Consider the following 13698-nt stretch of genomic DNA (forward strand, 5'->3'; position numbering starts at 1 on the left):
AATTTCTTAATGTAAAATCAAAAGTGAAGCTAGCCTACTGCAGCAGTGCTGCCCCAGCGTGACAATCGGCGTATGCCAATGTGCTGTTTTGCCCACTGTTTTTGGTTGAATGTCGGACATCAGAAGGAAGTGAGAGCTGTAGCCCATTAGCTGCCCCTGATTGGCTGCAGTGGTCACGTGACATAGCAATGTCACAATAGTCCCGCAAGACTTAGCGCTGGAACGGTGCTGCTGCAGGAAGAGTGTATCTACCGTAATTTATATTTTTCACTTGGGATTCTAGTATTTCAGGGGCTGCCGCCTAGTGAAAGCCTTTAACGTTTGTTCAAGAGCAAAGCATTTTAAAAGGACTGTAAGGCTATGTGCACACGTTCAGTTTTTTTCGCGCTAAAAACGCTATACAAACTCATTAAAAACGCATACATTATTTATTCTATCATTTAGAATGTATTCTGCATGTTTTGTGCACATGGATGTGTTTTTTTCCGCGAAAAAAACGCATCGCGGTAAAAAAATGAGCATGTTCATTATTTTTGCGGATTTTCTGCATTTTTCCCGCAATTCTATGCATTTGGGAAAAAACGCATCAAAATCGCGGTAAAAACGCATGCGGATTTATGGCAGAAATGTCCGGTTTTTGTCAGGAAAATTTCTGCAAGAAATCCTGACATGTGCACATACCCTAAATGTTATACAGTGCTCGCCTCTATTACCAATCCAGAGCATATGATGCGGTTCCTGCTACAGGCCACTAACTGATCTAGCAGAGAATAACCAAGTATGGCGCATGCAGTACATGTTGGTGTAAAGAGGCTGGAGCAGCTTCAGAAGCTCCTCAGACAAGGTGCGGAGGGTTATGCTTGAGCAGGGAGTGCTTTTTGTTTTAATTTCTGTGTTCACCTTCAGAAATTGCCCTCCAACCAGCATAGTTTCAGTTCATTGGGGGAGACTAGCCTTTTAGGCGTATAATGTTCTAATTTTTGCAATCTGCTTAAAGTGGTGGACTCCAATGGTATTGGGAAATGATACATTTTGTCACCTAACAAAGATAAAAGGATTTCCACACTTCCGCTGTGTTCAGTTTCATCACTGGAAATTATGTAATGGTCTGAAACTCCAACTCCCCCGAGCGTCTGTGTTTGTTAAACTACTGTATGATCAGTCATTGCAGCACATCTCATCTGTACTGTATGATCAGTCATTGCAGCACATCTCATCTGTACTGTATGATCAGTCATTGCAGCACATCTCATCTGTACTGTATGATCAGTCATTGCAGCACATCTCATCTGCACTGTATGATCAGTCATTGCAGCACATCTCGTCTGCACTGTATGATCAGTCATTGCAGCACATCTCGTCTGTACTGTATGATCAGTCATTGCAGCACATCTCATCTGTACTGTATGATCAGTCATTGCAGCACATCTCGTCTGCACTGTATGATCAGTCATTGCAGCACATCTCATCTGCACTGTATGATCAGTCATTGCAGCACATCTCGTCTGCACTGTATGATCAGTCATTGCAGCACATCTCGTCTGCACTGTATGATCAGTCATTGCAGCACATCTCATCTGCACTGTATGATCAGTCATTGCAGCACATCTCATCTGCACTGTATGATCAGTCATTGCAGCACATCTCGTCTGTACTGTATGATCAGTCATTGCAGCACATCTCGTCTGTACTGTATGATCAGTCATTGCAGCACATCTCGTCTGTACTGTATGATCAGTCATTGCAGCACATCTCGTCTGCACTGTATGATCAGTCATTGCAGCACATCTCATCTGCACTGTATGATCAGTCATTGCAGCACATCTCGTCTGCACTGTATGATCAGTCATTGCAGCACATCTCGTCTGCACTGTATGATCAGTCATTGCAGCACATCTCGTCTGCACTGTATGATCAGTCATTGCAGCACATCTCGTCTGCACTGTATGATCAGTCATTGCAGCACATCTCATCTGCACTGTATGATCAGTCATTGCAGCACATCTCATCTGCACTGTATGATCAGTCATTGCAGCACATCTCATCTGTACTGTATGATCAGTCATTGCAGCACATCTCGTCTGCACTGTATGATCAGTCATTGCAGCACATCTCATCTGCACTGTATGATCAGTCATTGCAGCACATCTCATCTGCTGCCCACTTAGGGTCACATTGCGTTAGTGCAACCCGTTTAGCGCTAGCGGGTTGCGCTAACGCAATGTTTTTAATGTGGCTGCGTCCCGGGGTCGCGGTAAGGTAACGTTCACACTAGCGTTATGCTAGTTTGCGTCGGGCGACGCAGCGGCGACGCATGCGTCATGCGCCCCTATATTTAACATGGGGGACGCATGCGTTTTTTTTTTTTGTTGCGTTGTGCGACGCATGCGTCTTTTTTGCCGCTAGCGTCGGACCAAGAAAACGCAACAAGTTGCATTTTTCTTGCATCCAAATTTCGGCAAAAAACGACGCATGCGTCGCAAAACGCAGCGTTTTTGCGTGCGTTTTGCTGCGTTTTTGCGTGCGTTGTGCGTTGCGTCGCTGACGCAGCGGCGCACAACGCTAGTGTGAACGTAGCCTAACGTCCCCGCTCTCGCAGATCCCCGATCTGCGAGAGCGGGGAACGGACCGCGGGCGCGCCTCGGACGCTGCAAGCAGCGTCCGTGGCGCGCCAGGAAACACCAGCGCGTCGCTAGCGCGTGCCGAACATGGCACGCGCTAGTGCTGCGCGTTCCCATTGCCGTGAAAGGGCGCGCTAACGGACGCGTTGCACGGCGTTAATTTCGCTGTGCAACGCTGTCCGTTAGCGCTTTCCCATTAACGCAATGGGAACCAAGATTTCCAATTGCACTGTGGAAGGGGAAATCTGCAGCAAAGCTCTCTGTATCGCTCACACATGGTCTTTTTTTTAATTCTTAGGGCGCGCTAACGGACGCGTTGCACGGCGTTAATTTCGCCGTGCAACGCTGTCCGTTAGCGCTTTCCCATTAACGCAATGGGAACCAAGATTTCCAATTGCACTGTGGAAGGGGAAATCTGCAGCAAAGCTCTCTGTATCGCTCACACATGGTCTTTTTTTTAATTCTTAGGGCGCGCTAACGGACGCGTTGCACGGCGTTAATTTCGCCGTGCAACGCTGTCCGTTAGCGCTTTCCCATTAACGCAATGGGAACCAAGATTTCCAATTGCACTGTGGAAGGGGAAATCTGCAGCAAAGCTCTCTGTATCGCTCACACATGGTCTTTTTTAATTCTTATTTTTTTCACCTGCATGAAAAATGCACTCTGAAAAATTGAAGCAGATAGCTACACATGTTTGCCTCATTGATGTCAATGGGGGCGGAAAACTGCAGTTATTTATTATTATTATTATTATTATTATTTATTTTTATTTTTTTTAACAAGTATATGCCCCAATAATAAGCAGCAGTCTGCTCAAGTTGTTTCAGTATTTTTCCCCTTTTTGGTGATTTTAATGTGTTTTAATACAGAAGGCTGGGATTCTAGGCTTAACCCCTTACTGCCATTGGACATACTATTACGCCGATGGCAGTATCCCCTGCTTTGATGTGGGCTCCGGCGGTGAGCCCACCTCAAAGCCAGAACATGTCTGCTGTTTTGAACAGCTGACATGTGCCCGCAATAGGCACAGGTGGAATCGTGATCCACACGCGCCTAATAACTAGTTAAATGCCGCTGTCAAACGCTGACAGCGGCATTTAAATCGCGCTTCCGGCCCTCTGGCTGTAAATGGTTGCACCAGTGACTCCAGTCACCTGATCGGGGGTCATAGGTGCGTTGGCAAGACAACCAGAGGTCTCCTTGAGACCTCTATGGTTGTTGCCAGATTGCTGTGAGCGCCACCCTGTGGTCAGCGCTCATAGCAATGCTGTAATTCTACTACATAGGGGCGATCTGAGCGTCGCCTCTATGTAGCTGAGTCGATCAAGTTGTGCCAGCTTCTAGCCTCCCATAAAGCCTATTAAAGCATGCCAAAAGTAAAAAAAAAAAAAAAAAAGAGAGAAAAAAATAAAAGTTGAAATCACCCCCCTTTTGCCTCATTCAAAATAATAATAATAATAATAATAATAAAAAAATCAAACCAACACATATTTGGTATCGCCGCGTTCAGAATAGCCCGATCTATCAATAAAAAAAGGATTAACCTGATGGCTAAATGGCGTAGTGAGAAAAAAGACAAAATGCCAGAAAGTTTTTTTGGGTTGCCGCAGCATTGCATTAAAATGCAATAATGGGCGATCAAAAGATCGTATCTGCACCAAAATGGTATCATTAAAACCGTCAGCTCGGCACGCAAAAAAAAAAAAGCCCTCGCCCAACTAGAGATCAAGAATAATGGAGACGCTACGGGTATTGGAAAATGGTGTCATTTTTTTTTTTTTTTTTTACGCAAAGTTTGGGTTTTTTTCACCACTTAGATTGAAAGAGAACCTAGACATGTGTCTATGAACTCGTAATGACCTGGAGAATCAAAATGGCCGGTCAGCTTTAGCATTTAGTGAACCTAGCAAAAAAGCCAAAAAAAAAAAAAAGTAAACAAGTGTGGGTTTGCACTTTTTTTTTTGCGATTTCACCGCACTTGGAATTTTTTTCCCGTTTTCTAGTACAGGACACGTTAAGCCCTCACATGGCCAAATTGACGGAAAAATAAAAAAGTCATGGCTCTGGGAAGGAGGGGAGCGAAAATCGAAAATGCGAAACCGAAAAAACCTCCGGGGGTTAAAGTGAACCTGACCGCTGATGCATGGTGCCTGAGCCAGGGGCTGCATGAATCAGGCACTGGCTATAGAACATCACCAAACACTGCAGGGCCTCAGAAAAAGCATGGATTAACAAGCGGCCAAGGTCAGGCAGGTCCCTGGGGGCTTCTTCCTTTGAGTGATGACTCTCTAGATGTATATATTTTTCTATTCTGGAATGACTCAGTGTTTGAGTGTAACATGGCTGAAATCATAAAGCCACTGTGCTACATGCTTCTCTTTCACATATTGGTGATTTTACGTGCATTTTTTTTCAGGCTCCACATAAAAGCATATTACAGAAAAAAAGCACAAGAACCGCATATCTCCACAGCGTCCTTGAATGCAGTGCAGTTTAGTTTTCATGAAACCTTATCCACTTTTCTTGAACTGTTAAACAGCAGATATTCTGCACAATAAAGCATTTCTGCTACACAGGATTATGGCCTCTCTCTGGCGGTTCATGCAGCTGTGAGAACATCGGGCACTTTACTGATATGTCCCTCTTTGTGATCTCTTCCCATGGCCACGGGGACGCCTTCTATAGTCATAGTTAAGTCTGTGCAGTGATGTCACCCGGCCGGCCGACGTCGCCTCTCGTCTGTAGCACCCGGGCCCCAGTGGTAGCAGATACGCCTGTGATGGAATGCCTTATGTGACAGTGTCTGCACTTCGCTCGTTTTCAGGCCATTTAGGATGCTTTTTGATTACACAGTAAATGCTACAGCGCCAGTCTTCCTCCATAATACCTAATGGGAATAACTTTCCATCTCAACAAGGGTGAATGGTTTTATTGGTTTATACATATTGGCTTAACTCTACATAAATATTTAAAAGGCTTTTTCTGAACCAGAAGCCTGCAGTCACTGCATGTGCCAAATTCACCTATACCTTGTGCGGGGTACAGTCATGTGCCTACACTGTCACCACCAGCAGTCTGCAGTGATGGGGACTGCAGTTTTTTCTTCTCCTCACAGAAATCCCCCTTTAATTGATCATAGGCTTTGCTTTATGATATTGTTTACAATGTACTTTGCGGACGTATTGCTTCATCTGTGAAGTCTCAAAAAATGATTTCAGCATTTCCCATGATAAGAATGATTAAAGTACACTGTAGAGTGAAATGTGCGGATTAAAGAGTAACTTATTTAAATTTGTATTTTCTAAATAAATGACACATGAAAATAAGCAACATTATTATTATTATTATTATTTTGTAAACATTGTAATATATCTCATCAGAGACTATGCTTTCCCCCTCCAAGCTTTCACTATATACTTTCTAAAATCTGTGTTCCGTGAAGACAGACTTTTTTCACAGTACTTTGATGGAAGTTGGTGCTTTTAAAATTCTATGGAGGGGGGAGTAGGAGGAATGAAGGGCACACATTCTGTAAGGATAGTTAGTTCTCCATAGAACTTTGAACACCAGCTTCCATCTCCTTTCTCAGTAATGAGAAGATCTGTATTCTCACTAGACACAATTTATCCATCGATTGAGGAGTGTGCAAATGAATAATCAGTCCCGGAGGAGAGCCGATTTCTCTGATAGGATGTATTACAAAGTTTCTTATTTTCCCTTGTAGCATTGAGTCATGAAAGTAAAAATGGCTGTTGATTCCTTATCGCCACTATTTTATGGCTGCTTATGGAGCTTAGTCTGCCACAAAGTGCCTAATCTTAGGTTTCCATGCCATGAGTTTTAATACACGTTCTTTTAGAGTTGACACAAAAGATTCTCAGGACACTGGTCCAACGACCATGTTGGTAGTCCATCATCGTCAGACCAAAGACCTGCAAACCATGGTGCTTGCGACTAATTGACGCTGGGAATGTGCAATTTACAGACCTATTGTTTGGTGGTCACTAGTTTAGGGTTCTGAAAATCTTTTTTGCTAAGCACTGCTTTTGTTTTAGAAGTGCATTTTTTTTTGTATTTGTGTTTTTAACCCCTTCAAAATGCAGCCCTTTTTCGTGTTTGCGTTCTCGTTTTTCGCTCCCTCCTTCCCAGAGCCATAACTTTTTTCCCCCTGTCAATATAGTCATGTGAGGGCTTACTTTTTGCGGGACGGGTTGTACTTTTGAACGACGCCATTGGTTTTACCATGTCTTGTACTAGAAAACGGGAAAAAATTCCAAGTGTGGTGAAATTGCAAAAAAAGTGCAATCCCACACTTTTTGTTTTGTTTGGCTTTTTTTCTAGCTTCACTAAATGCTAAAACTGACCTGATATTATGATTCTCCAGGTCATTACGAGTTCATAGACACCAAACATGTCTAGGTTATTTTTTATCTAAGTGGTGAAAACAAATTCAAAACTTTGCGAAAAAAAAAACAAAAAACAAACAAAAAAAAAAAAACCATTTTCCGATACCCGTAGAGTCTCCATTTTTCGTGATCTGGGGTCGGGTGAGGGCTTATTTTTTGCCTGCCGAGCTGGCGTTTTTAATGATACCACGTTTGTGCAGATAAGTTCTTTTGACCGCCCGTTATTGCATTTTAATGCAATGTCGCGGTGACCAAAAAAAACGTAATTCTGGTGTTTCTAATTTTTTCTCGCTACGCCGTTTAGCAAACGGGTTAATGCTTTTTTTTTATTGATAGATCGCGCGATTCTGAACGCGACGATACCAAATGTGTGTAGGTTTGATTTTTTTTTTAATTTAGGATGGGGTGAAAGGGGGGTTATTTTAAACTTTTATATTTTTTTTTCTTCATATTTTTAAAAACATTTTTTTTTTTAAACTTGTGCCATGCTTCAATAGCCTCCATGGGAGTCTAGAAGCTGGCACAACTCGATCGGCTCAGCTACATTGCAGCGATCATCAGATCACTACTATGTAGCTGAAATGCAGGCTTGCTATGAGCGCCGACCATAGGGGGGCGCTCACAGCAGGCCGGCATCAGTAACCGTAGAAGTCTCAAGGACCTCTATGGTTACTGTCCTGACACATCGCTGACCCCCGTCATGTTATGGGGGTTGGCGATGTGCTCATTTCTGGCCTCGCGGCTGGAAGTGGTAGTTAAATGCCCATGTCAGCGTTTGACAGCGGCATTTAACAGGTTAATAGCGGCGGGTAAATCGAGATTTCACCCGCCGCTATTGCGCGCACATATCGGCTGTACAAAACAGCTGACATGTCAACTTTGATGTGGGCTCACTGCCGGAGCCCACATCAAAGGGGGAGACACGCATGGGCCGTACTAGTACGGCACATGTCTTGAAGGGGTTAAAGGGAATCTGTCACCCCTGGTACATATATGACCTATCGATATGGGCATACAGGTGATAGAAATGTTACACTAGTCCTCCCTGTCTGCCACATATTAGCTGTCTTGTTGCTGAGAAATGTAATATTTTTTCTTTGTTAACGATTTCTTCCAGGCTCCAGGACGTGCGGTGCCTTGAAGAAACACCTGCCTCTTGTCCTCATTGTAATCCTACCCCTCCCATCAGTGTCAGTCACGGCCCCGGGACCCTGCACTCCATCAGAAATACATCCCTCATCCTCCCTTCTGTGGGCGCTGCATTTAGGGATCTTCTGCACAGGTGTTGGACACTTCCGCTCCAGTGACCACCGGTGTGTGCTTCGATTAGGTGCTCTCCCCACTTCCTCCCTACATAGTCATCAAAATGTACACATGGTTCCTAGCGATGACTGTGCAGGGAGGAAGTGGGGAGAGCACTTCATCATGGCGCATACCGGAGGGCACAGTGGCTCGCCTCTGCAGAAGATCCCACAGAAGGGAGGATGAGGTATGTATATCTGAGGGAGTGCAAGGCACAGGATTCCGGGGCCATAACTGATGCTGATGGCAGGGGGGTAGTATTACAATGAGGACAGGAGGCAGGGATTTCTTTCAGACACCGCACGCCCCGGAGCCTGGAAGAAATCATTAACATAAAGACAGAATATAAGACTTCTCAGCAACATGGCCATTAATATGAGGCTGACAGGTAGGACTAGTGTAACATTTCTATTACCTGTATGCCCATATTAATGGGTCATATACGTCCTGGGGTGACAGAATCCCTCTTTAAGGCGTTTTCTGATATATGAGAGCAGCCTATGGGAAACACTGGGGGGAGCCATACCAAAAACATTTCTGTATTCTGGGAAACAAAATGTTCAAATAAATAACACCAAATAGTAGAAACACCGTAAGAACCCCACTGTAGCATTTCCCTACTGGCTTATATTATCTAACCTACGGTACGTTTATTTGTATTTGTTGCTGGTCACTATTGTGGTCAGACACCAGGAGTGGGTCCATAGTTCTGAAGTTGTGACTGAGCTGATGTTGCTTTTTGCAATCACGTCAAGGCTCCATAGACTTCAATTATAAAAGCGACTTCTGGTTCTTCAGTCACATAAGAGGCCGAGCTGGAAATTGGGCAAGATGGCGATCAGTCGGTATTTTATTGCACTTACACTACATACTGGAAGACAGGTACAGTGAATAAAGAAGCACATCAAGAAATGTTTTGCTTAGTGAATGAGGCATCATCATTACATGACCAGTAAAGGATTCAAATAGTAAATAGTGTTTTATTTGTATTCATTTTTTAATTGTAAAATTGCAGAAAACCTTTTTAAGGGAGCATTCTTACCCAGAGATGGTTCCCAGGGATCCTTGCGCCCTAACCTGAGGTTGTCCAATACTCAGCAACAAGGCCTGGCATTACTAGAGCAGGGATAGAAAACTGTTTCCAGCCTAGCCCATTGTTTTGTTTAGTAGACTTTTACCTTCTGCAGTGCCAAGCGCCTTGAGACAGGAATGGGATTGGTGATTCTCCAGGGGTAGAAGCATTTTTTTCAGTTTCTGCTGTGGTATTAAGGATTGGAAATTCAGAAAACTGAAACTTGTGATTTTATTTTCTGGCTTTACATGTCTCTAGTTATGGGGCACCCATCTTGCCTGAGGTACTGCTCTGTTAACTGTATTTCATAGCGATGCTTTTCAGCACTGTGTTGGACCATAGGAAACACAGATTAGTTATTGTGAGCAGGATCTGACCTGAGCAGGAGGGGAGCTGTGACAATCACTTACTATGAATTGTCCGCTCCTGCATTCAGTGTAGGTGGTACTTTCCATCATTTTGTCTGTGGTGATGATAAGATGACTGCTGAAAAGTGAACGCTACAGAACCGGAAGTGTCCGGGGAGGTCCGAGTGGGTAAATGACCCACCTACAGCCCTTAGTATTGGTCATGTCTCTGCTGCTGGGTGACTTCCTAGCTTATGTAGAGGTATAGTTCACCTCATTAGCTTTAGGTGACGTTGTGTACGTTTCCTGATCACTGGAATGCTGTCCAGTCGCATTCCTCTAGTTGTGTGGTTCTAACAAGCCATTACTATATGATGAGGCTTGTGGAGTATGGCTTGAATATCTCATGCAGTGAAATGATTGATGTGAGTGTGTCAGTGTGGTGTATGTATACACGTGCAGGCCAGCGTACATAAGCAGTATACCTAGGGCAACCAATCGGATTCTAGTGATTTCATTTAAACCGTCTATAAGACTGATGTGTGTAACGTTTGGCCTTTTTGTAGTAAGGCGTTCAGTGGTAGATATCGGGCAGCCACAAGCTCCTGCAGTCTGTGTATGATCTCCATCTAGAGTACAGTGCCGCAGGATGTGATCATGCATTTCTGTGGGACACATGCACTCAATTAAGCTTCATTATTTGTGGCCAAACTACAAATCTTTCAGCAGATTTCTGCCACCTAATTTGAGCAGCATAGTGTAGACAGAGACCCTGATTCCAGTGCCAGTTACTGGGTGGCTTCCTGCGGTTTTGGTATTATCACTGTTATATTAGCAGGACATTATCGCTAGAATACTAGTAAACTAGCATTAATTCTGTCTGTCGTTAGCTCTATATAAATGTCATCCCCACCACTGATTGGCAGCTTTTTGCCTATGCACAGTATACACAGAAAGTGATCGATCAGTGGTGATCTCGTAGATCTGCAGCAGATAATACAAAGATGTTATCAAAATTACAGCAAGGAGCCCAGTAAGTAGTACATTGCTGTAATCAGTTTCTCTGTCCCTATATCATGCTGCTCTTAGATGGGATAGCAAAAACCTGGTGGCAAATTCCCTTTATCCTCAAATTTCATTAGCAGAAATAGATCTCCTAAACCAAACATCCTTTTTATTGCTACCTGGGAACGGAGTTTAAAGCACCACTCTAGTGGTTGTATGGTGCTATGGATGGTGCTATTAATCTAAGATCCCTGCTCCATGGCTTGTACTTACTTACCAGTCGCCATCTTCATCTTTTATCACCTCTGCCGTATCGCTGCAGTGTTAGCTGGAGAGAGCAGGAGATTACAACTCGAGGCTCATCTAGAAGAGCCAGAACCAGGCCCTCAGACCTAAATTGAGAGCTTGTGACCGTTACCTCCGACTTGCGGTCAGTCAGAAGTTGCAGTCACAAGATGACTTGGGACTTGTGCAATGCTGGGAAGAGCTGAAGATAGCGGTGGGTCAGTATAATACTAGGGTCAGGAAACTTGGATTAGTAGCACCTTTCTAGCACCGAAACAGAAACCAAACGCTGGAGTGCTGCTTTAATCAGTTCAGAAAAGTGAGTGGAGGATTTCAGAGTTTCTCTTCAGGTAGCAAAAATCTGGTGACCAAAGCTCTTAACATGATCTCCAATTGTAGAGAACTAAGGGAAAAAAGTTACTTTTCTGGAATGGCCAGAAATCCAGATAGTGCTGCTGGTCATGTGCTGTGCCCCTTTAGGTGATCTCACAAAGTGGGTGAAAAATGCTTACAAATACCCTGGACTTGTGTAGTTATAGGCTACTTTCACACTTGTGTCGGTACGGGTCCGTCGCTATGCGTCAGGCCTTCGTACCGACGCACGTTGTGAAATTTGTGCACGACGTGGGCAGCGGATGCAGTTTTTCAACGCATCCACTGCCCATTCTGAAGTCTGGCGAGGAGGAGGGGGCGGAGTTTCAGCCGCGCATGCGCGGTAGAAAATGGTGGACGTGACAGACAAAAAAGTTACATTGAACTTTTTTTTTGTGACGACGGTCCGCCAAAACACGACGGAACCTTCGCACGATTGACGCGACGTATGGCGATCCATCGCTAATACAAGTGTGTGGGCAAAAAACGCGTTCTGCGAGCACATGTGCAGGATCCTTTTTTTGCCCAAACGACGGATTGCTAAAAACGCAAGTGTGAAAGTAGCTTAAGAACACCAGTGCCTGTGAGGGGTGTTCACTAATATCCACCCCGGGCACACAAGTTCACGATGTGTTGGGCATGCAGGATACCAATTTGTTGGACCACCTCATCGTTCACATCATGTTGGACCCCCTCCCATTGGCATATACACTAAACACCCATTAACATCTTTTCGCCTAGTGAAGATGCCCTCGTTTCTTGCGTTTGGCCTTACTTCAAGGTATTTTTATTCCTGCTTACAATAGCATATACATTTTGTTAACAAAAACTTCAACATTGACAGTGCTGTAATCACAAATTAATAAAACATAAGCTCAAAACAAATTTACTCAAGCAGTAGAATTTTTAAAACATTTTTTATTTACATTTAACCCTTTAATGACTGAATGTGTTCTCATCTTTTATGCCCAAAGTACGGAAAAACTGGTGGAACGGGAGTCTATTCCCCCCCAGCTTTAAAAAAAAAAATAAAAAAATTCACATAACACCTTGCTATCTGCTCAAGAATTTAATATGGTGTTGGCCCTTTCTTAGAAGGTAGAGGGTCATTCTATATCTGACTGGGGAAAGTCTAGTGCCAGGGTAAATGATCTAGTAGATGACGCGCCTCTGTGATGTCTGTAGGCTCTAGTAGGTAACTCTCCTCTGTCCTCCACCCCCATGATTGAAGTTACTAGAGAGCGACCCCCTCCATCTACCCACCACCACCTCCATGATGCCTGTACGCTTCAGTACACAACCACTTTCTCCCCAACTCAATGATGGTTTGCGATTGGCTTAGTAGGGGACATTAACAACATTTTAGGATAGTAGCTCTACTTTATCAAATTGGCTATGTTAGAAGAGTGAAAGGCGGCCAAATGTTTTTGGAGCATTGTTTTCTATTATAGACCTCCATAGTTGACCAAAGGGTGTTTTTAGGTAGCCATCGCGTGAAACTAGCCTTTATACGAGGCTGCTTTAGAAAATTGCCAAAAAGGCTATTCTTTCTTAGAAATTCTAGGTTATTAATTTGGTTAAGTTTGTCTATGGTTAGACACTGTTCTCACATTTTCTAGTTTGATATTCTGGTTACAAAGAAAACATTGTTTCCTCTCTGCATTGCTGAGAAATGGCTACAGATGGTGTTTCTTTTTTCTAACTACAGGCTTGCATTGATGATAACCTTGAGATGGTCAAGTTTCTTGTGGAGAATGGAGCCAGTATTAATCAACCAGATAATGAAGGCTGGATACCACTACATGCTGCTTCTTCCTGTGGATATCTTGACATAGCAGAGTAAGTTATGCACTCTAAAATTAAAATGTGAGCGACACTATATTAATAAACCTTTGTTCACACCTGCATTGTGGTTTAGTAATCTATTTTATGTTAAAAAAACAAAACAGAAAAACATTCCCTTTAACTACTTCTGGACTGCCCAAAGACTTTAAATGGCTGGGCAGTATACACTTTACATTGCACCAATATTTGAAAAAGTTGCTTCATAGTAAGTAGCTTGTAAGAGATTGTGTCCCTATGGGAATCTGGCTGTCAGACACAGCCAGACTCCCCAGAGGCAAACCTGACTTCTTACCTTGTTTCCCTTCTGATCCCTCCGTGAACACAAGCCTTGTTTCTACAGATTTGGAAGCACTGTCAGGCTTCCCTCTCCGGACCCAGCAGTCATGTGATCTGAGTGTAGAGAGGGAGTAGGAGCTGCTGAATCCTAGGTGACCCAGTCAGCT

The 13698-nt window shown here is 43.8% G+C and overlaps 1 protein-coding gene across 3 annotated transcripts in view; it reads left to right on the top strand.

The window, feature by feature from the left end:
- PPP1R12A (protein phosphatase 1 regulatory subunit 12A) overlaps positions 1–13698 on the top strand; it is a 123151-nt gene that overhangs the window by 25981 nt on the left and 83472 nt on the right. For all 3 annotated transcript variants that reach the window (XM_069764511.1, XM_069764513.1, XM_069764512.1), the window contains exon 2: positions 13119–13249. In XM_069764511.1, coding sequence (XP_069620612.1) covers positions 13119–13249 — 131 coding nt within the window. The remainder of the gene's footprint in view (positions 1–13118; positions 13250–13698) is intronic.

This window comes from Ranitomeya imitator, chromosome 4 (assembly GCF_032444005.1).
Source record: "Ranitomeya imitator isolate aRanImi1 chromosome 4, aRanImi1.pri, whole genome shotgun sequence".
Taxonomy (NCBI): Eukaryota; Metazoa; Chordata; class Amphibia; order Anura; family Dendrobatidae; genus Ranitomeya; species Ranitomeya imitator.